Source organism: Mercenaria mercenaria, chromosome 19 (genome assembly GCF_021730395.1).
Source record: "Mercenaria mercenaria strain notata chromosome 19, MADL_Memer_1, whole genome shotgun sequence".
NCBI classification, from domain to species: domain Eukaryota; kingdom Metazoa; phylum Mollusca; class Bivalvia; order Venerida; family Veneridae; genus Mercenaria; species Mercenaria mercenaria.
Window position 1 is genome coordinate 8,007,990 of NC_069379.1, and position 24,435 is coordinate 8,032,424.

Consider the following 24,435-nt stretch of genomic DNA (forward strand, 5'->3'; position numbering starts at 1 on the left):
CATGTTGATTATAAATATTGATGGAAAACTAAAAATGAAAAAAAAAAAAAAAAAAATGGGGGAGCGGGGAGGGGAGGGGGTGTGACCAAGGTACGGTGGCGTCCAGGTGTAGGTACACAACATCACATGTTTATAATAAATGTTCATGGAAAAGAATGAAAGAAGTTTAATGAAATTCTTCCAATTGGTTGGTTTGTTATGTACAGATCTGTGGATTTTTAAACAATTAAAGGGCAATAACTATATGGAAAAAATTGACCAATAAAAAAAGAAAATGACGGGCATCATCAAAGTATATTTGTTCATATTTATTTCAAGTTTCATGAAATTCTACCTGCTAGTAACTGAGAAATGGCTGTGGACGGATATTTTTGTGCATTTTTCATTAAATCAAGGGCAATAACTCTGAGGGAAATTGACCAATCAAAAATAAAACTTGAAGGGCATCATCGCAGTATGTTGGTTCATGTTTATTTCAAGTTTCATGAAATTCTACCAAGTAGTTACTGAGAAATGGCTGCGGACGGACGGACGGACTGACAACGCCATTTCAATACCCCCCTCCCGATTTCATCCTTAAATTCTACGTAAAAGGGGGCATAATTCATGAAAAATTGGTGTCACAGTTATGCACCTTGTGTTAAATAATGTGGGTGATAAGGTGAAAGAAATATTTTAATTGATGTGAGTGATAATGATTTTAACTTGATTTTAACTAGTTTAAGTTTAAAGCAAATCCGTCAAGTAATACAGAGACAAGGAGAAAAAAGATGTGTAAAAAAAACTTTAAATTTAGGTGGGGACGTTGAAAGACGCCAGCGCCAGGGGTGAATAGAATAGCTCTCCATATTCTTCCTATAGTCAAGTTAAAACGATTTAAGCAGCAACTCAAATATGGCTGAAAAAAAATTTTTGTTTATGTAGATATGAAATAAAAGAAACAAGGAAAAACCCCAATCTACAGTAATATACAACTACACCAGTTACCAAAGCAGAGGGTTACACATATATCAAGCTTTATCGGGTTATTGGCTTCTACTTAATAAGAAGTTTACCTTATCTTTCAGATCTTCGACACTGGAAGTACATTCTTTCTTCTGCGGAACACTACCATTCCCAAACAAAACTGGGTCATCACTTAAATTTTAAGTAAAAGATAACATAAATATCATTTCCATTTTTTCCAGTCAGCTGATTAATACTATTCATTTGAACAAACAAATCTCAAACAGTATTAAAATTTACAATGTTAAGGTCGTATCCAAAATGCAAAAAGAAACAGAGAAATATTGCTTTGGTGACAACAACGTGAAATTTCTTTAAAAATATGAACATTTATTTTGAATTTTCAGTAACTGAGTAATAAAACATTACCTTAACATTTAAGTACAACAACTTACATCAGTGTATTTCCTTGTAACCAATCTGGTATACTGTTAGTGTTACCCGATTCTTTACGCAGATTATCTTCAACCGGATTAACCAAATATGTGTCTTCACTGAAATAAAAACAGTGATCTAAGTCCTGCTAGAGTTATGACAATGAAATAAATTATATGCATTTTGTGATAAACTGTACCACTAAAAAGTGTAGCAGGCTATAACTTCTGAGAGCCTAGCTATAACAAAACCCTGGCTAGAACCATGAAAGCTTTCATCATAACTGAGCTGAAATAGGTGAGTGTATCTGACTATAGTAGAACCATGAAAGCTTTCATCATAATTGTCAGCTGAAATATTTAGTGAGTGTATCTAACTATAGTAGAACCATGAAAGCTTTCATCATAATTGTCAGCTGAAATAAGTAAGTGTATTTAACTGAAGTAATGTATAAAAGAAATACAGACAATAAACATGATGATTTGGAATAAAATTTGTATTCCAGATATAATACAGTACCATGATTATAATTTCTAACAACTTACAGCTGGGTATTTTCTTGAACTTCAACTTCCCATGGAACGCACAAGGAATTTGGGGCCCAAGGATGTTTATCTAAAGAGGTTCCACAAAAACATTTATCTCTATTGACAGTGCTGAAATAAACAGTCACATATATTTTATATAGTTCAGTTTCTTTAAAGAATTACATAGAAACATATTAAAACTAGTCAGTAGTTTTTGATTTCTCATGTGACCGTTTTACACTGTGCCATTTGGAGGGGATTAGAATGTGGTGGCAATGGGGTTGGTTGCGAGGGATGGCCAGTATTAAAAATAAAAAATTCCGATCCCATACACAAACGATGTAAAAATATTTGTTTTGCCCACCACCAGATGTTGATGTGTGACGTCAGGGCGATCTCTCCTATAAAAACCGAACTCGTATTTTGGTTAAAATCAAATATATTTATTATTTTTCTAATACTATTAGTTAACTGGGGCTGTGGCATAGGCCCCAGTTTCTACATTACTGCTACCATAAACTGATAGATTATTCAATCTGCAAGAAACTTAGAAATGTATAATACTAATATAACTTTGAAAGTTTGTGAATCACGTTTTCACTTTCTCTCATTGCCCAAATTGCTGTTTATAAACACAGCATTTCTTAAAGGCCAAGTTAATGAGTTTATATACATTATGGATAAGTTCTACAAACTAAAATTTACTTTTCCTAGGTATAACTGCTAATTTCCATCAACGAAAAAAAGCAGCATTGAAAAAAATACAGCTGGGACTATTTGCCTTCGGTAGAATAGTCCCAGCACCGTTTAGAAATAAACAATCAATTTGATGAAAACTTTCGTAAAACCGAGAAATAAACACTATATTTAACTATTTTAGATCCATTTGAACATTTATTGATATTTCCTTTCGTCCTATTTTGTCAAAATTATGTAAAATATTTCACGGTGAATACATAAAATATCCGCTCGGCAAAAAGCAAAATGGCCGACGTCTCGCATGAAATTGGGCCCGGCACTCCATCTGAAAAACAAGTTTGCGCTCAAATGCGCTGGGTTCAAGCTTATATGAAACGCTTGCATGGCATGGAAAAATCACTGAAAAATGCGTTTTTCATGGTTATTTTGTTGTCAGACCTCATTCAAGTCAAATATCTTGCAGTTTAAGTTACCACCTTTATTAAAACCCTTCTAAAATATCAATAAATATGGCCCTCGAAAGTTTTTTACCAATGTTCTTCGTCAGCAGACATGTTTACGTGATTAGCCTCGTTTTGGAATAGAAATACGTGATAAATTCGTTAGAAAACACCAATTCCAAAGGGCTCAATTTTTGCAAATGGAGGACCAAAACACGGAAGTAAGCCTGAATAACCTTGTTTAACTGCAATTTCTACGCGAATTCCATATTAAATCAGGAAAAGGGTGAATTACATTTGAAAAAATAAAACTTTATTTGTATATTGATACTATAGTTTATATATAAGGACGAATTTAATCATATGAAAACATGCACCAAAAAAGATATATTTTCCACTACGGCAGATACGATTTTCAATATGGCGGATTCGTGCGACCACCCTACCTAATGTCAAAATAATTTTTGAAAAGAAGTTTGATATTTTTTTACAAAACAGAATGTGGACAAGCAAAGTACATGTGATATAAGAGACATATTATCAACACCAACAAAACAACCTCTATGAGAAACAAAGTGTGGCAGTCTCAAACATTTTAAATGAACCTTAACCGTAGGAATTTACAGTTCAAGTATATTTTACTATTACTTCCAGTGTAGCCTCAAGCAAAATACTGAAGAAACAAGAGCTGTCACTAATGTTGACAAATGCCCCCGCAGCATCTTGACCTTTGACCTGGGGTGGTATACTCAATAAGTACTATCAGCATGTGAAGTTTGAAGATCCTGTGTGCAGTCGTTCGTGAGTAAAGTGCCTTCATGCAAAAAGTAAACGTTGTGACTAACGAACGAACGAACTAACTAACTAATTAACGAACGGATGGACAGTTGAAAACTAATATTCCTCCCTTCGGGGGCATAAAAACCTAAACCACAACGTGATTTTTCTTGGGAATGGCAAGCTCATTCCTCGATATACCATTCAGAATGACAAAAGTGACTAGTCAAGATCCTACTAACACATTTTATCCAATAATCTAAATTTTCCATTGTGTTAACAACTTAAATAAGTGTATTTTTGGGTGCACAAATAAAATTCATATTGAAAGCAACTTTTCCTTAGTTTTCAGCTTCCGGCTCGCCGTTGTGCTCCGTGTATTAACCAGTTAACAAGAACGAAAATAGTATCACAAGTTTAGAATGATTTTGACCTACCAGTAGCTGTATCCGATAATAAATCGAAAGTGTGTGTTCTGTAAGTCTTCTTGCACTAGATTTGAAGATTTTTGTACGACAAATTCATGTACGACCCAAAAGAACTGTCATTGAACTAATAAATCACAACAACAGTATATTGCCAGGCATGTAAAATATCACCCATTTTCTCATTCAGTGCACATGCAGCAGTCAATTTCTCCAGCTGTCCGGTTCCAACAACACTTTCAGTGAAATATTCTCATCCGCCATACCCTTGTCAGTTTTAACACATAGAGAGTTTCATCGCACACGCTTAAATAAAAAGAACAGAAGCACTTTATCCTCGTCATGAATTTAAATTAATCCAGTTTTTGTTTTCAAAAATGTCACAAAATTTCTTTTCTCCCGCCGCCATTCGTGAGAATACGACTGTTTATTCCGTGCATGTGTTAACGCAATTGAAAGCATCAAGGGAATCCCGAGCTAACGGAAGTCCTATATTACGAAGGCGAGAAACACGAGAAAATCGTAACCGTGCATTATGAGAAAAATGTGTAAACATTTATTAGGATCTACAGGGTATTTCATAATCCTAAAGCAACTGTTTTTAAATGCGGTAAAGTGAATAAAAACCGAATTAATTGATGAAAAGTTTACGTCAAATGTTTACACGTATTTTTTTAATGGTTATGTCATAAAAACAATGTTTTAAGACTCAAACGATCCGATAAGTAAAATACTGACGCGCTTCGGACAGTCCAGTATTTTACAAATTGGATCGTTTTCTTCTTATATCCTATACATAGGGATGTACTTTTGCAAATATCAAGAAGACGACGACCATTCGTGTCTATCACGTGTTCATTATTAACGCGCGCGGGAATGTCATCGAAATTCAACAGATCTTTATCGTCATCATCTGAATAACTGTCAAAGTGTAATTAATCTGAGAGATTAGACGATCTAGAATTCAAATCCCCTAGAAAAAATGTTCTTCTGAATTACTTGTACATTTCTGTCAGATTCAATTTGCTCAGAAAAGTCAAATTCGCGTTGGTTTATAACAACTGAATTAAAGGTAAAATATAGGCATAACATAAAAGGACATCTTTATTAAAATTAAACACATAATTTTTTGTTGATTTTGATCTTCAACTAAATTTTTCTTTCTTAAGAGAATTCTTACAATATAATGAAAGTCGACCACTACACCGTCCTCTATTACTGTTTTGTGATTTAATAGCAAATATGTCATCACCTATATACCACTGAATATCAAGATTAAAGTTATAATACTGGCCAGCGAAGATTACGTAGCGAAATTTTTTGGAAAGTCGTTTTTCTACAGCAACGCATAAAACATCCGTTCACGAAGACATTGATTGGATAAATTTACCTGTAAATTGACAGATTCCACTGATGGAGGCGGATATAAAATACTACTTTCGGTTTCAGTGACACAACCGCCATCATTCGGATACGTCCGTGACTACGCTAAAGGAAGTGGGCTAATCGTACGGTCCCGTATGAATAGTGAAATAAACCGCAGGTGGTTATTCATACGGTAGTTTTGTATTACATTGTACTGAAGTCATTCACCCGATATGTTTTCAACCGATTTCGTTACTTTTCTTTAATTTTCAATCGCACATAAACAGGAAATGATTTCGAATATAGAAAAGGGCTAATTTCATTTATGCATGCAATATTGTTGTCATCGTATGACATACATGCAGTAAGTGTGAAAAGTAAAAATGTCATCTTTAGAAGTTCATATCATCGTTTGAGTATCATGTAATGTGCTTACTTTTTGTGCCCCCCCCCCCCCCCATGAGTGGTGGGGGCATATAGATTTGGGCTTGTCCGTGCGTCCGTCCGTCGTGCGTCCGTCCGTGCGTCCGTCCGTACGTCCGAAGTTTGTGACACGCCTAGCTCAAAAAGTATTTGATATAAATTAATGAAACCTTGCATGAGTCTTTATCATGATATGAACTTGCGCACCTCCTATTTTTCATCTGGGTATGCCCTCTATTTCTAGAGTTATGGCCCCTGAAATAGTCAGAAATGCACATTTTCATCTTGTGACACGCCTAGCTCAAAAAGTATTTGATATAAATTGATGAAACCTTGCATGAATCTTTATCATGATATGAACTTGCGCACCTCCTATTTTTCATCTTGGTCCACCTCTTTTTTTCTAGAGTTATGACCCCTGAAATAGTAAAAAAATGCACATTTTCACCTAATTATGTGCCTCACTCAAAAAGTATTTAATGTAAATTCATGAAACCTTGCTTGAGTCTTTATCATAAGTGACCTTGCACATTTGGCATTCTTCTTGAGAATTTTCGTGTTTATTACAGAGTTATGGCCCTTGAAATAGCCAAAATAGTGGATTTTTGTTTGTGATGCTCATAGCTCAAAAAGTATGTGGTATAGAATAATGAATCCATTTCATAATATATTTTTGAGGCTATACCCCATTAAGACTGCAAACATTTGAATGATTTCCCCTTATTTGTAACAAATATACCAGTGGGGGGCACACCCTGTGTCCTACAGACACATTCTAGTTCTTTCATATTTCGGTTGATACATTGTAAGACTAGAACTAATTATTAACAATAATAAGTTCTCTCTCTCTCTCTCTCTCTCTCTCTCTCTCTCTCTCTCACTCACTGAAAGACGCTGCTAAATATCTGAGCGTAAAACTAAGTAAATACATGTACACAATGTATCTCATTTGGTCAGAATATGTTGATAACATCACATCAAATGCAAAAAAAATCACTTAGATTCATCAGAATGCGAATAAACAAAAAAAAAAACAAAAACAAAAAACAGCTTACAACACAATGTCCGCCCACACCTTAAACACTGCTCCTCTATAAAAATGAGACTAACATTTACATGTATTTACTTGGTATCAGCAGTGTTCCACAATATTGGAGGACGGCTATCGTTGTCCCTGTATACATAAAGGTCCCACGAAGCAAAGCCAGCAATCACAAACCTATTCTCTTACTTACAATTGCTTAATTCCAACTGATGGGGCATGTTTTAGTATCAAATATGATTAATCATCTAGATAATAAAATTTGCTTAATTCCTTCCAACATAGCTTCCGCTCAAAACACAGTTGTGAATCTCAAGTTTTGTTAAATTTTAGTCAAGAAGTTTTGATTACCTTGAAGGTAGTAAATGGACAGACCTAATAGTAATGGACTTTATCAAATCGTTTGTCAAAGTCGATCACAATCGTCTGTGTCACAAACTGATATACGGGCCTTATTTTATCTGTAGTGTAAATGCAGGTATTGCATCATCTTTTTGTAATTTTTTGAGATATTGAGGTAAATGTCAGATTTCACGCGTAAAATACCTCTTATGTTTTTCTGTATTTCATAACTTAAATTTCCATGTAAATTTCATTAAATTCGGTTCAGTAATAAGAAAGTTAATATTTTACAAACTTCAGTAATTTATGTTTTTATCTCAAAAACCACTATAACGGGCCTTAAATTGTCAATTTCAATCCGCGCCAAAGTAGTCAGATTTCCCGGCTATATCGTGAATCCCGTGAAAATAGCAATAGTCGGAGTACACGGCTTAACCGTGAGTCCCATGAAATTTAGTATTTGGCGGGACATTACCCTTCAAATAGACTGGACTAGATATGCCTTGCGCACACCACCTTCCGACATAATAGACGAATGTATGTCTGAGTAATTATTCTTGCTTGAAATTTATGCTCGATCAAAGTAGGAAGTTTATTTGTTAGATTTTCGTATGATTTTTGAATGACGATTTTTATTTGGTAATTTTTTGTGCATTCTACAGAATTCTATAACATTAACTTTTCGGCATATGATTTTAGCTAGTTTCGGTGTCAGGATAATTTATTAAATTTTTCAGACTTTTGTAAATTATTTTGAAAGAGGAATCTAAAACATTTCGTTTATGTAAGATGTAAGACTTGTACTGAAATTTGTAACATGATATTTACTAAGTACTCTGTTTCAAAAGCATATGTCAAACATTTCGTTATTATGGAACGCCGATACTGCATTGTACTGTAATGTATAAATCTATATGGCAAGTCTATTACCATGTATGTAGAATATTATTGTAATATGAAATTTAGTGCCAGTCTGTAGCTCATATATACAATGTCCGTTTTGTTATATGACATTAGACATTATATTGATACAAATTATTGTAAAACGTTTGATTTACATTGAATTTGGTTAATTTGTAGTTGTAAATAATAGCTGCAGTTTATCATGTCCGTATCTATAATGTTTCATCATATACTTTTCATATCTTTTTCATACTTTAACTTTAGTCTTTTAAGTAAGTAATTTTGGTAATAATGGAAGTAATTAGTGACGTATTTTTATCATGTGGCGTCTGAACTTAGTAGCACATATATTTTGTATAAGTAGTACGTATTATTTATAGGAGCCTACGGAGGTATGGTGTACCCAAAGGAGCAGTTTTATGCCCTGACTTATTTGTTTTGCTATGGTGCTTACCATATGTTATATATTTTAGCTTCTTCCGCCAGACGATTTTTCCTGGTGATTTCATAACCCGGAAGTACAATGCCCGAGGTTCACTTGTCTTCACTCGCATGGATGTGATATTTCCAGCGCAGAGCTATCGTCCCATGGTTGTGCCGTAAACCGCAAAGACGCTGATTTTTGTTTTCCTCTGAAGTCAGCTCAGGGATGCAATCACCTACCACCATAGGGAGCCAATATGGAATCAACGTATTAACGGTTTAAAGGGACTTGATTTAGAGATACGTGTTTATATTGTTTGTGCTACTTAAAGTTCGCAATTAAATTAAAGAACTGTGCCACGTCACATTAGAATGGAACTATAAGAACTTTATATCTGGTGATACTGAACTTTTAGTTTTTTCTTTCTTATAATCAGTTTTCATATCATCTATTCATTGTTAATAATCATTTTATGTAAATAAATTTGTAAATATTGTAAAGGATGTTGATTTGTTCTAATAGTTATTGTTGCCGGTACGGCCAGTCTGTCACAGTCTTGTCTATTATTATTATTATTATTATTATTATTTTACCAGATTTATATAGCGCCGTTTTCATGATCAATTTCACGTTCAAAGGCGCTTTACATAGTTCAAATGTAGCCACACAGGGCGCATAATTCATCCTCTATTACTACAGACACAGAGCGATCTGACCAGAGGGACAGAGTGAGACAAAGCCCCCCTCTGACAGATAGATCAGAAATCAGATACCTTTAAATACAATACGAACACAAAAGGTCTTCAATCAGATATGCCACATTTGGTATCAAGGGTACCGCAAGGGTATGTCCTTAGGCCTTGCCTTTTCTTAACATGTCCGTCACCTGCCAGGCTCACTTAAAAGCACCTTAAGACTCGTTGTTGATGATACAGTAGATTATCTCACTATAAATATTAGGGTATATAAAAAGAAATAAAAAACATTGCTTTTCGTTATAAGCTACATATCCATGAATTTAAAACTATAAAAATGCTTAATATTTAGGCGAAACAGCAGTGTTAGATCACAAAAAGACAAACAAGACCCTAAATTACATGAAAAGAAATGATCAAACACATGATAAATGTACAAATTTAAGAAACTCCGTATAAAACATGTTCAACCATAATTGAAATATTGCTCAACTGTTTGGCATTCAACAATCTCTAACACATGGAACTGAAAGATTAAGAAAGGCTGCCGCCAGATATGTTCAAATCAAGTATATCGTACATGAAGCATCACAGAAATGTTAACTGTACTGGCAAATGTTAAAACAAAGAGAAATTTCACATCCTTGCATCCCTGATTCTTTTATATAAAATCCGTCATTCGTCCATTGTTTTTTTTTTTTTGTAGATCAGTACCGGCTAGACTCTCAGGACCCTCCCTTCACTTTTATATTCCCTTCTCTCGCACCCATTATCAAGACAATTCATTTTTCCCTAAGAACCAGTAGACTCTGCAACAACCTACCACATCATTTTAAATCTAGTGCTACTCTTAAAGAGTACAGGAGTGTTGTATATTGAATGAATTATATGTGAATATATTTAGAATGTTTTAATGCGCATGCTCAGTATCTTCCCGCCACACATATACCTGAAATAGCCAGTAGTCAGTAAAATGTAGAACTATCAACACGTGTTTGTGCTCTCTTTCTAGCACACAATCTGTGGCTATATTAGATCTATAACATAATAAACACTAAATACAACAAGGACTGGCCTAGATTGTTTAAACCTGAAATATATGTTTTGTCATCTTTTAACCTGTAACTTGTAATATAATAGTGCTGATTTTAATATTGCAAACTAATTTGTGTTTTCAATGAAGGCTGGATCTAGGTGCTAGGAGGCGTGGGCAGTGTTGCATTTTCCATTACTGCTCATGAACAGACTCAATCAAACCGAGTCTGCGATTTTCACTGTTTGTATTGTTCTCGGTGCTTCCGAGGGATCTACTTTTCAGATTATATTAATCATCGGTGTCGACCAGACAGTCGCCTTCCAGTCACAGTCAGTTATTGACAATGGGGACTATCTAGTTCTGGCTAACATAACTTCACTGACACTGTTTTTATTTTCTGATGCTCGCATTCATTTAGTTATGGCGAAACCCCATTTTTTAACTTACCAGTATCAAACCGCAACATCTCGCACAGTCTCTCGTGAGAAACTTATGATGTCATGCAACAGTTCAGAGCACGTGGTTATTTTTGAAAATCAGTATCAAAATTTTACCTATTTATGAATTTATATAATCACATAAAATCTATAAAACAACATATAATTTCTCAGAAAATGTCAATAAATAACGAGTCTCTACAGCCGTTTGATTTTTTCAAAATGAAGAGTACCCTGACCAGGCGACAACTAAATGACGGACAAAATATTGCAGACATGGGTACCAATTTGAAACTTGAGTTCAAACTATGTTGCATTGATTATTATTGCCAGTTGGCAGATAAAAAGAAAAATTGATTAGAAATATTGTATAGTAAATGGTGAGTCCACAGCATTTGATAAAATCATAGCACGACAGACTTCTGGAACGAAGGTGTTAGGTGTCAGTACGGGATTTATTTTAGCTCAGAGATCCGTAACAGCATATTATATAAACATCTTTGAGCTGAACATTTAGCTAGGGACTACTGTGCAGATGTAGACAAATTGATTGTGAAACGTACGGGACCGTAATACGAGCCACGCTAAATGATTGTTCGTACGAGACCGTACAAAGAGCTGCGCTAATCTATTTTAAGACACAAAACAACAACATGTCTACATTTGTATCGCATTTTCTGGTAAACTGTCTTTCCTTTTATTTAACAACAGGCTAAATCTTATAACATTAATGCATTTTTTGTAGAAATGGCATCGAGAAGCAAAATAAATTTGTAAATTTAGGCATTTATCCTCCCATTTACACAAAATCCTATCACGGCCGATCAGCCATTGTTGTTTTTTTCGACGTATTTAAATTTTTGTCACGTGACACTGTCTTCGTTGGTTTACGGAATTCGGCGAAGCCTGGCGAGTGAATTAGTGTAAAGCTGGTCATTAAATATTTCATGGTATTATATCCATTTGTATCTCAACAATATTTGGCCATCCAAGTCTAACTAACGGGCGAATTTGTTCATTAGACTGTCTTCTACAAATCTACAAATTTATTTGTTTCATTTTAACGGTGATTTTTACCAGTGTTATAACTTTAACAAACATTTTTATTCAGCTACGTCTGTTGAAGTAATATTATATCATATCTAGATAAGATATTTAAGAAATCAAGGTCGCTGATTTTGCGAGTAAGCCCGTTGACGTTCCACAAAATAGTTTTATGTTTTTCATGACCATCCTATTATTCTCATATAACATGTATGCAGGCGGATCGGATACTTTTCCATCTTTAAATATCCTAAATAGATTCCTGTTAACAAAACGTTTACCGGTACACCCATGTTGCCTGAGTTACCATTCTTCTCCTGGGTTTCGATCGTTCATGAAATGTTTTTGTGCGCCTCGACTTATCTGTGGTCTCTGCATGCCGTTGCCATGTTTGGTGTAATTTAGGGCCTATTTGCGTCATCTTCGTATGATTGTTTGTGAACCTTTTCGCGGTCTTTGTAATCCTGGAATTTAGTAACAATACCCCGCTCACAAATTTCATGTTTGTAGTGTCTAAATTAATCTGCGCACCGATTAGCCCTTTGACGAAGGATTCGCGTCCCTCTTTTAAATTCTCGTCATGATTCGGTTCCGTAATACCGTAAAATATCAAATTATCGTTCATAGAACAAGTTTGTAAATCAATGATGGAATTTTTTAACTCAAAGTTATGTTTCTTAAGCTCATCTTAGTGTTTGTCAATGTCCTTTTGTGCCATCTGTGGATTTTTCGCGTCAACTCGTGTGTCATCAATATCTTTACGCTGCTGCTCATACCCATTGACTTTTTATACGCCCGAAGGGACGTATTATGTTATGACGCAGGTGTTCGTCTGTCCGTTAGCAATTTCGCGTCCGCTCTGTAACTCTTGAATCCCTTGAAGAATTTCAAGGAAACATAACACAAATGTTCACCAAACCGAGACGACGTGCAGAGCGCATGTTTTGGATGTCTCGCTTCAAGGTCAAGGTCACACTTAGGAGTCAAAGGTCATATCAGTTTGTTTCGTATCAGCTCTGTAACTCTTAAACCCCTTGAAGGATTTCAAAGAAACTTGACACAAATGTTCACCACACCAAGACAACGTGCAGAGCGCATGTTCCGGATGACTCGCTTCAAGGTTCAAATCAGTTTGTTTTTTGTCCGCTCTGTACCTCTTGAACTGCTGGAAGGATTTCAAAGTATCTTGGCAGAAAAGTTCACCACACTGAGATGTCGTGCAGAGTGCGTGTTCCGGATGACTTGATTCAAGGTCAAGGTCACACTTAAGGGTCAAAGGTCATATATGAATTTGCTTTGTGTATATTGCTCTGTATTGCAGTGCTCTTGTTTTTATTTTGCAGATATCTGTTTTGTTCACATACAGTTTTTTTTTGAATTACTTCCCTTTTATATTAGTATTATAAATAGCTTATTTTGAAACTTATTTATTGTTGGCCGTAGGGAAAAACCGAGACCACTTTTCTGTGGTATAACATGGGTGGTACCTCTAGTTTTTAGGTGTATTTTTACATACCTGTACCTGATAAGGATTTTTTGTGGACTTTAAATATTTTTTGTGGACTTAGATTTGATTTTTTAAGTTTTCCTTTTGTTGTTCCAGTCCTTGGGGCTACAACAGTGAAGTTCTTTACATTTTGTTCCCATCCTGTTATTTAACCCTTCGTGCGTATATTGCCCCGCTTGGCGGAGCTCTTGTTTCCAGACCTGGTAATCTAAATTCCATGCCCGACAAATTCAAATATTTATTCTACTCACGTTTTTTTCAACTTGATCTGATGACGATGTTAGAGTTTTAATGTCAACCATCATTGTAGAGCCAATGTTAGCGTATGTGATTGCACTTGCGTCACCGGCGGTGTACCATACATAAACGGATGATGTTGTTGCATTCCGTAATTTAACATTTGGTTAGGCTATGTCTTATTGGTCATGAGATTCATGTTCACATTGCAAAACAATGGCGAATAACTACAACACTTCCTGTCTTATCAGTGTTATTTGAAAAAACCTCTGGCTATTTTCAACATTACACTTTCTTTTGTTAAAGCCCTGCTCCCGTCCTACCTTTTATAATAACATTAAATTGCCACTGAAAAAGCATGAAAATCCTGACTATGAACAGTGACGCCTGTCAAAATAGAGTCTATTTTATATAAAATTCTATATGAAATACCTGTGGTTTTGCGTGCTAAAGTGTAGCACGTGGCCGTTAACGGTTACCTATTGTTATCATGGGTTGCATACACACAAAAGAATTTGAATAGCCGGGGAGCAGGGCTTTAATTTGACACTGGTTATGTACACATCCTACCTGTATATCGCATGACTGCCCCGTGCACAATCCACATACAGTAGTCCCTTCGTTTAAAATTGATAAATTTGGTTTTCGTTTTTTTTCTTCTTTCTCTTGCCAGAATTTTGGTTATTTTTCCCAATGACATGAATGTTTGTTGTTTTGCCACGGATGTATCCAAAACTGTTAGAAAAGTATCACCACAAATCACTGAAAATCCATTTAAAGTCCGCACATAAATTCATGCCATCTCAACTTAACGGTCACGTGATTACACTATAAACTATATGACAACATAACAGTGTGAAATTTGACCTGAGCACTAATAGATGAGGCACTATAATTATGAATAATTCGATATGATTTATAATAATTTGTCAGGAATTTATAAATTACAATTGTTTTAACTGATTTTTGTCTAAATAAATAACTTCTTTCACAGAATTCAACCGATCAAGCCATTGGAAAGAAACCTAACTGTGTTGAAACACCTTGTCAACTACTCTCTGAAAAAGTAGGTTCCTGTATATCAGTTTTTGATTTGTTTAGTTATTCTACCTTCTTATTGTCCCATGTTAAATCCATTTGAAGATAAATCTTATAATTCTAAGTACATGATAAAAAGATTTTTGATAGACACTCTGTATTGCTTGAATATGAATAGAAAACGCATGGTGTGGGTGCTAGGGGGCGTGAGAGGTGTTGCAGATTTCATTATTTCTCATGAACAGGCTCAATCAAACCGAGTCTGCTATTATTCTTCTTGGTTTCATTCTTTGCTTCCAAAGGATCTTTTTACAGATTTTATTACGCTTTGGGAAGACTGTGTTTTTTTTATATTATCTTAAATATGGTTTTTTGACTCCGTAGAACGACATTTTTAAATATACAAAAATGTTTGCCTTATATTAAATATAATGAAATAATCATTTTAAATTATTCGTAATGTTTCAGTCCATAATGGTGGAGAAAAATAATTCAACTGAAATTTAAAGTAGTACCTGCAATTATAGTTTCAAACAATGTGGTATCTTTTTCAAAAACAAATTACAAAATCAGCCGAGTTCACGTTTCGATATGTTCCAGTTCTTTTCATGAAAGATATTTTGTTTTTCTAGTACCGCTAGACTCTCAAATTGATATGATCTTATACCACATTTTAGTTTGAATAATCATTTTGCTGAATTTTAGAAAGGCTTGGAGGAGGACTTCCATGAATTTCTCGAAGATAACGAGGAAATTACAACATCAACAAAATGGGAAGATGCAAAAAATATTCTTAAAGAAGATCCGCGTTTTGAACGTGCTAGAATAATCGACATGGCATCAACGTGGTATCAAACATACTTAGATAAGGTAAAATCAAAACAAATGTCTCTCTAGTTTGAATATTGATATACATCATTTATCGAATTACGTTATACTTAAAATATCTTAAATCGTGCTCATATCTTAACATCTCCACGGTAGCTTAATGGAAGAGCGTCCTCGTCCGTTGCAGGAGGTCGTGATTTCGTCACCTGCTCACAACATTCCAAAGACCTGAAACTAGTACCTTCTGCTTTCATTCTCCGCGCTCAAAATTAAGAGGAGTTTTTTTCTACGATTAGTCAAATTGGCATTAGTATAATGTGACTACATGGGGTATAATGGCACTTGTCTGTGGCGTGACATGTAGTAATAACGAGGTCAGTATATCATGACGATTAATTATATTTACTTTCTGACTCCATGTAAATAATAGGTATTTTCAAAAGACGTTTACATAGTTGTGTACAAGACCTGTCGGAAGACAGTAACGCTTAACTTAGCATTGTCAATTGAATTAATATAAAATATGGCAAGGGTGCATTTTTTTCAAAGTTGCAAAACAGGGTATTGATCCCAATACGTTGCATATCAGCTCTTAACAGTAGATATGTGTTTAGTTCAATCCATTCCAATTAAATGGAACTGAGTTACTTAATTACATACCAAAAACGTGACAAAAAACTGGTACAATGTAGGTCGAAAAGAGAACTTTTGTAAAAGTGCTAAGACGAGTTATTGAATATGTGCATTGCCCGTCAGATCTTAACAGTGGACAAGTTTTGAAGTTATCGGTCATTCCCATCAGCGTGTACCAGCATACAAACTGAAACTTAACTAAAAATTAAATGGTAAAAAGGAACAACATTTTGTGAAAAAGCAGACAAGAGTTGAGGAACCTGTATTATGTAACTTATCATAGTGAGATAGTTGGTGCAGTTTCAGACTGGTGAATACCAGCTTACATACAAATTCTTAACTCGACCTAAACGCCGACGTCAACGCACACATGAGTCCAAATGCTCTGTCTATTCTTTAAATAGTCGTGCTTCAAACTTATTACTCCAGTAATTTAGTTCAGGCGTAAGAATATAAGTCCAAATTTATAGTATGTACTAAACGCTTGTTTAAATCGATAAATTAAGGGTTAATATTAATCTCACGGTTCGATTTATATACGACCAAATTTTGGAATTTCATGTGAACACGTGTTTCGTTGAAACACTGTTAAATTCTTACTTTAAATTCGATTCTGATATTGATTACGTGCACCTGAAGAGGAAGATGCGCCCTTTTATGACTTATTGATGATAAAAAGTGAAAATGAACTTTGTACAGTGCAAACTAAACTATTTGTGAGCAAAAAAAGAAAAATATATCGATTATATAAATACAAACTGTTGGAAAATTTCCTAAAACCAAACACAAAAGCACGCGCGCGCACACACACAAACACACATACAGACGCACGCGCACAAACGCACACGCACCCGCGCACAATACTTATCTTATCGTATTTGAAAAGTAAGAATTGCATATATCTTGTGTAAGAGCTATGTCAAAATTACAAGGGACATGAGCAAAGTAGTGGCACCGGTGGCGGGCTATCCATACATCAGTCATTTTCCAAGGAATGAATATGTGATACCTCAACATAATCTTCGCCTGACTGTACTGACCTTACACAAGTCACCAAAGAAATGCATTTTGAATCCGCTTTTACGGTGTACTGTTAATACACAGGTATTGAGCACTTCCGACTGCGTTTTGCTTTTCAAAGCGGCGCCCGATTAAACATAACTTTAGTAAGGGTTCAACCGAAATCCAAAAGGGAGAGAACAGGGCTATGCAGTGGATGTGGTAAACCCTCAAGGAATTACTCCTTGAGATATTCCTGAAGTACGGCTGAACGGGGCGTTATCATGTAGCAGATTGATACTATGAGCCCCTGTCCTTGGGTAGTAGTCGAGAAGACATTTTCTCTGTAAAATGTACCAGTAGCAATACAGGGACTCAAGCCACAATTCTCTTGTAATAGATTTTGATTTATTAAAAACTATGTTTTATCTTATCACTTTGTCCGTTTAGCCATAATTTAATCAAGCTTTCTAAACTCATTGTAAAGATAGGAACTGGTTTGCCATAAAGGCGTGAAGTGTCACATGAGATTTGCACAGTAGCTATACAAAAGCTTATTATGTTAGATAGAAGCTAGTCTATCAATGGTTCAGCCATGTATACCGGCCCTTACCGGCAATAGGCATACAGTATCATCACCACAGTCCACACACCCTGCATACCAGAGCCAGTGTCTTTAAAGTAATAGAAAAAATAACATTTAAAAAGAAGGAAAGGCAATTAGGATAATTATTAGGTAACCATTCCAGCCCAATATCTTTAAAAGACTGTCAGACAGTGCCCTCAGAAATGAAAAACATTAACCAAATGTTCATCAATATACACACACACATGTATCTCATCAAATAATAGTTAGTATATAATTGTTATCTGTAACGTGTCGTTATTGACAAAACCATTGTTCTTATAATGGCACTTTAAACAATGTGCGTCATTTAATGTCTATGATTCGTAGGTTTGATTTATTCATGCTAACGTTCTTTTCTCTCTAGTTACATATGTATCATTTTGAGTAGTTTAACATTATCACTGTGTGGTTTCATGACAAAAAAAGACACAGAACAAAGGGGACTGTTACAATAAATTAATTTTTAACTTCATTTTTAATAATATATATAAAATGTGGTTTTTATTTCAAACCTGTACAAAGACATTAGTTCTTTCTACGTAATAACTTGTTTCACGACCTGGGGTCCCGGTTATTTACAAAGTCTACATATTCTGAGATTCCAGTGAGATAAATTGCGATCCCTATTTGATTGTATTGGAATCTTACCGGGACTTTAGTGGAAAAAAAATCGGGATCCCAGTATGAATTTTCTGTAGGGAATGGGATGACCCCGTACTGTTCTTTTTGCTATTGCGCCGATGCCAAGCAGTTCGTATATTTTGTAATACGCCCTCTGTGTGATTGTAGATCATTTTTTCGGTCGGTTGGACAAGAAAATCAATATCATTTCCATTGGTATTCAACATTTGTGTGTGCATATTATGCAAATTATGCAAATGCTGGACTGTTACAAATACTTAAAATTACAAATGTTCCTTGGATTTTATTGAAAAAAAAAACAGTTTTCATATGCATCAATTGTACATGAGTTCTGTATTTTAACTGACTTTTGGTGAATCAAATACGTATATATCATGAACTTGTATATTTCAAATACAGCGTGCTAAAATACAGGCGCCTTGGTCCTGGCCGGAACTCTTTTTGATATCATTCCCAAATTCATCATATCAGTCTACGTCTTTGCTGCTGATGACCACTTAGCAAATAAAAGCTTTCTTCCTCTTTTGCTTCCGTAAAATCACAAGCAGTCGAAGTCCTCGGCCGTTGCGCAGTTACAATCAGTGACGGCATGACAAGAAACAAACTGAAAATGAACACTTCAAGAACTGAATGTATTATGTTGGTAGTAGACATCAAATGAATAAATATTTTACAATTTCGATTAACCTTAATTGTGATAATATTAAACTTAAAACACAATGACGTGTTAATCGTTTTGATTTCTTGATGAATCCTTGAACTTTAAAGATCCTGTAAATCGAAAATGACATACAGCAGTGTTGAATTACCTACGTTTTAAGAACATCCGAAAGTATTTAACCAAAGCAGCCACTGAAATTTTAGTTTTGTCTAGTTATTTCACACATGTATTTAACAGAACTGCTTTCAGAATATGTTCCTAACAGATAAGATTTAATATCGTCAGACAATTCTTAATGTCTATATGTTGTTCCGTACAACAAATGCAACGCATTTAACAACATAAGTTTCTGCATTATTGGTCAAAAGCTGTGGAATAAACTTTCGTTAGCATTACGCAAAGGTATATCACTTGTTACATTGGTTAACAATGTAATGTTTTAAGACAATATTTTTAGGGACTTAATAGCATTGTTTCAAATTTATTTAAATAATTGATGTATATATTTGATAATAGCAGGTGTTAATTTTCAATTTTATGTGCGTTATTTTCCATCATTGATATTTTAAAGTAGTCAGATTATTTGTATAACACCATTGAATATGTCATTGTATAAAAATAGGCGTTTAATCAAATCATTCAGTTTCAGTTTTAGTTTATTGATCTCAAATCATAAAGTTAGGATTACGTTTGTGACATACGAGTCAGATCACTTCTTTTTCATCGAATATAACACACTGATGTACTGATATAATTCAAGGTATGATCGTGTTAATATCAGTGTAAATAGCTTTGGTGTTAGTACGTACAGTACCACGTAAATATTGATATCTATGATTCAACAACTGAAAGATCAAAATCAATACTTAGTTATGTATAAGAATTTAAATTTACTATCGTGATACTTTGTCGAAATAAGTGACAACTGTAATCAATGTCAATAAGAGAGAATTATGTTTGCAGAAGAAAAAGGAAAATTTCCAGTGCCTGTTAAAGGAAAAACTGAAGACATTTACAATGAAATGGTTTTCAAAATGGGAAAGAGTAAAATGGAAGATAGATCACGATCCTAGATATGCCGTTGTTGATGTTGCTAAAAGAAAGCAATGGTTTAACGAATACCAGCGTAGTCAAGTAAGCTAAAACAGATAAATATTTAATACCAGATCTCTTATTCAGACAAATACTTATAGACGTATTTTAGCTGAAACATTTGTCAATCGAGTTTGAATTCATGGGTTTTTAATGTTATGTATTTGTAAGAGCAAATGTTTGCCTATATTTCAAAGTGTAATCATAGCAAGCGTAATACAGTCGGAAATAATATGCAATTATAGGAATAAAAGTTTATATTTACATCTCATTTAACGTGGTCGTTTATGAATGTTTTTTTTTTCTTTTCAGATATTGACATATATCAACGCTATTTGTTTTGTTGGAATAGCTGTTCTTTATTTTTCTTTCGTCGGAATTTTCTGGAAAATGTGGGCAAAAAACAATAAGGAATGAGGAAATACTTGTCTACATATACTTAATACCAAATTATATTATAGTGGGTACTTTATTAATTGATTTTGTTACAATGATGTTAAACCCTTATAGCGGCCGAATAGCGGAAATATTCATCCAGGCAAAACATTGAAACGCTGAATTTTTAACATGGAGATTGTAATGATTGATATTAGCATGTGTTTTTCTTGCTCTTATTGGCAAAACAGGTGAAATTTTATAATTCTGAAAACACGCTGCAGATATAAATTTGATCCAAAATTGTAAGAAATAAATGAATAGCTGAAAAACTAATTGTATCTAAGATTGCAAAAGGGGTTAGCTATGTTGGTATAAACGAGGGGTGTTCAAACAATTTAGTAATTGTTACTACGCATTGCTGGGGCTGAAAACAGGTGACCAAAATTTTAACTCAAGCAAGCAAATCAGAAAATTTCTCAGGATTACAATTTTTAAGCAACATTTTTTGCGCTATAGAAAAATTTTGACTGTTGGTCTAGTTTCAACAAATGTGGACTCATTTAGCACGAACTTTCTTTACAATAGAACGTTCAGTAAAAATGTGCTTGACCCTCGCTTCTAAAATGCTTATATTGTGAACTATTTTTGTAAAAAAAAATCTTCAGCCATCCTCCAAACAATAGCAATGTTTCCCTTTGTTGCTGCACCAACACACCTGTTTTGACAACTATTATCTTGAATTCTATTTTGATCACCAATAACCTGATATCAAACTTATATATCATACTACGAAACCATCGCCGAGCACCAAAACACAACTTTAAAGATTGCATACAATGTTAAAGGTTATACCTTACTGTACACCCGGCATAACAAAGCTCCTACACGTTTCGCAATCCTTGGTCACAAATCTAAAATATTTCAATTATAACTGTATTCACATGGAAGAGTAATTTTTCGTTATATATGAATCATGCAATCTATAAAATAGATGTTGATGTTCTGCCAAGAAACCAGATATCAGTGAAAGCTATACGTGATGTTTAAGAAAAACGACTCATCTGAAATTAAAACAATAAACACTTCATGTCATGCTCATTAATACCTAAAGTCAATTACATTGATATTCCGATATCGGCATTATTAAAGAAATTGTGATACTTACTGCTTTAAAGCAAATTCAACAAGCTAACAATATTAGAATAAATAAACACCTTAACGCAAATGTATATATGACGATTTCATAGTTTATTTGTATATGTTATTTTGTAATATTTTTCTGAGCTAATTGCAAGAACTGTTATTGTAGACCTTAATTGTTATTTCACATGGTACGTAAATCATAAGTGAGATGAGCTACCTTGGGGCCCTCTATGAATATTATGTAGTCTGATTTACACAAATATCTCAACTGAATACATCTCGGGCTGTCTCTGTATTTTATTCCGGTTCTTATAAGTCGTATAAATGTTACGTTCTGCTCAGCCCGTGACTAGAGGACGAGGACGGTTGCTTCCATTGTCACACCCTCCAAGAGCAGGCTCAATCAAACAATGCCTCCAACATTTTCATTTTTGTCATGTTGGGCGACTTGTAGATCTCTACATTTTTTCTATGTCCGCTGAAAACTATTTCCTAACTTGCAAATAACTATTTGTAGTCCATGGTTTGTATTAGTATTTCATTATTTTTTCTGTATTTTCAAACGTATGTTCTTACATCTTTTTCAAAAAGTAATTACGGACGGGGATTTGAATTAATGACATGAATTGTGTTTCTCACATGTTTGACGTGTGAAATGAAACAAATACGTAATTTTGGTATAAAATGAGTGTAAAAAACATTGACGTTGACGTCGTTTTAAAACAAGAGACCTTGGTAGAATAAACTTGGTCTGCAATAGGAACAGAAGGAAAATCTTGATGTGTCAGTGGGAAAAATGTACATGTCAATGAATATTACATTTGTATTTTTTCCAAACTGAATTTGTTTATGTAATATCCTCTCTGCATCCTGGAAGATATTACAGAATGATTTAATAATAACAGTCTCCGGATTTAGTCCTCAAATCCGGAATTTTCGCAAACTCAGCTACCTTTTGCCTTTGACTTTTCTCTGATTTTTTTAAATTAAACGATATTTCTAGTCCCATAGAGTAATGATTTGTCGTTTCCATCTTTATATGTTAAAGAATGAATTAATGGGAGGTTTTCAAAGTTGGTCCTCCCATGGGAGTATTTTTTCCTCCCATGGGATTTTTGCTAACCCATTGGAGGTCCCGCAGGTGGATTTCTCCCACTTTTCCAATTACGGGAGAAAAGCCAGCTTGAAAGTAGATGTGCAAGTTTTGTCAATCGTAGTGAAGCAGACATACCTGAAACAATCCCAATTCATTATTTATCAATACTAATCGCTTATAGTTTCGATTCATTAAATCGGTAATTTCTTTATAAAATTTACGCAAAAGCTAATCTTAACAGATGTATGAAATTTTCGCACAAACAGACTGTTTAACTTTAACAGCAGACCTTCTCGAGAACCGAGCTTTGCGGTAACGCACATGGTGATGGATTTGAAAATATCCGCCAGAAGCTAACAAGGCAAACCTATCGGCGAGAAGTTTTTTCTCTGCACAGTCGGAAGAGAGAACGTCATTCTATTGCTCTAAATTATCACTCAAGTTTCTAAATGATCATATTCTTCCGATAGATAAACTTTAGAAAGATACTTGAAATACTGGCATTAATATTCCAAAAAACCAGTATAACGTAGCGAATAGGAAATAGAAATAACGTCACCATGACATCGGTTCTTTGGAAAATTTACAAATTATGGGGACATTGGGCTGAAAACACGCAAATGCCTGCGTTGATAAAAGTGCGAAAAACGCCATTAAAATACAATTTTGAGAATACTAGGGAAATCTAGAGCGGAAGTAGTGCATATAATTAGTACGTCATCTGACGACATTTTAAGAAAACGTTTTACTAAAAGGGAGCTCAAAGAATCGAGCTTTACGGTAACGCAAGTATAGATCTTTTTACAGAGAGCTATTGCCCTAGCAACGGGAGATAATTTTCACGCATGCGCAATCTATGTAGGGCAAAAAGACTTGACCGCACAATATAAATTACGTTAGAGTTATATTGTATTTCAATCTATTCGATCAGGAATTTATTTTATAGTAAATATCCACCACAATATAAAGAAAAATAACTTTGCAAAACCACACCTGATATACTTTAACTAATGCGTATTACCATTGATGATTTTGGATTAATAAACTATTTTTTTTTTTTTTTTGCAGCAATTTTGATCTCGACAAATTTAGGTTAAGAAAAAATATACATGTTTGTATATTTTCCATGAATTTATAACGTAATTATAAAGGTTTTATTTTATTTCCTAACATGATCTCACAGAACTTACCAACTACGGTAATAAGCTCACTTGGTACTTGCAATATGATTTAAAGATGAAGCTAAAAACGAATGTTCAATGTCCAGTCTTTGATTTTGTATCCAATTATACTCAAATGGGGACCAATTCATTCCGTATTCAAAAAATATTAATCATCTTATAATTGTTATTTTTTATTTCTATTGATTCTTTGAAATCGAAAGTTTTATTTGACAATATCAAACGATGGTGAATGCAGCGGTTAGATTTAATAAAGAGGGGGCGGGTAGCGGGGAGGGGTGTTCTACATTCTTTATCTGTTGTTAACCCTTGCCCTGCTTAATTTCTATAATGATCTTCTCAGTCTTTCAATTTGGACAGTACCATTAACTATTAAAATGGGTGCTTACCAAAACGATACTGACTGAATGGTG

At 34.4% G+C, this 24,435-nt stretch overlaps 1 protein-coding gene across 1 annotated transcript in view; it reads left to right on the plus strand.

Moving 5' to 3' along the window:
* The window catches only part of LOC123543078 (ligand-gated ion channel 50-like), a 41,332-nt gene extending 18,997 nt beyond the window's left edge, over positions 1 to 22,335 (plus strand). The window contains exons 4-7 of the mRNA XM_053531525.1: positions 14,698 to 14,769; positions 15,447 to 15,611; positions 20,096 to 20,266; positions 20,537 to 22,335. Of these exons, the coding sequence (XP_053387500.1) occupies positions 14,698 to 14,769; positions 15,447 to 15,611; positions 20,096 to 20,266; positions 20,537 to 20,641 (513 nt within the window). The 3' untranslated portion in view covers positions 20,642 to 22,335. The remainder of the gene's footprint in view (positions 1 to 14,697; positions 14,770 to 15,446; positions 15,612 to 20,095; positions 20,267 to 20,536) is intronic.
* The last annotated feature ends 2,100 nt before the right edge of the window (positions 22,336 to 24,435 follow it).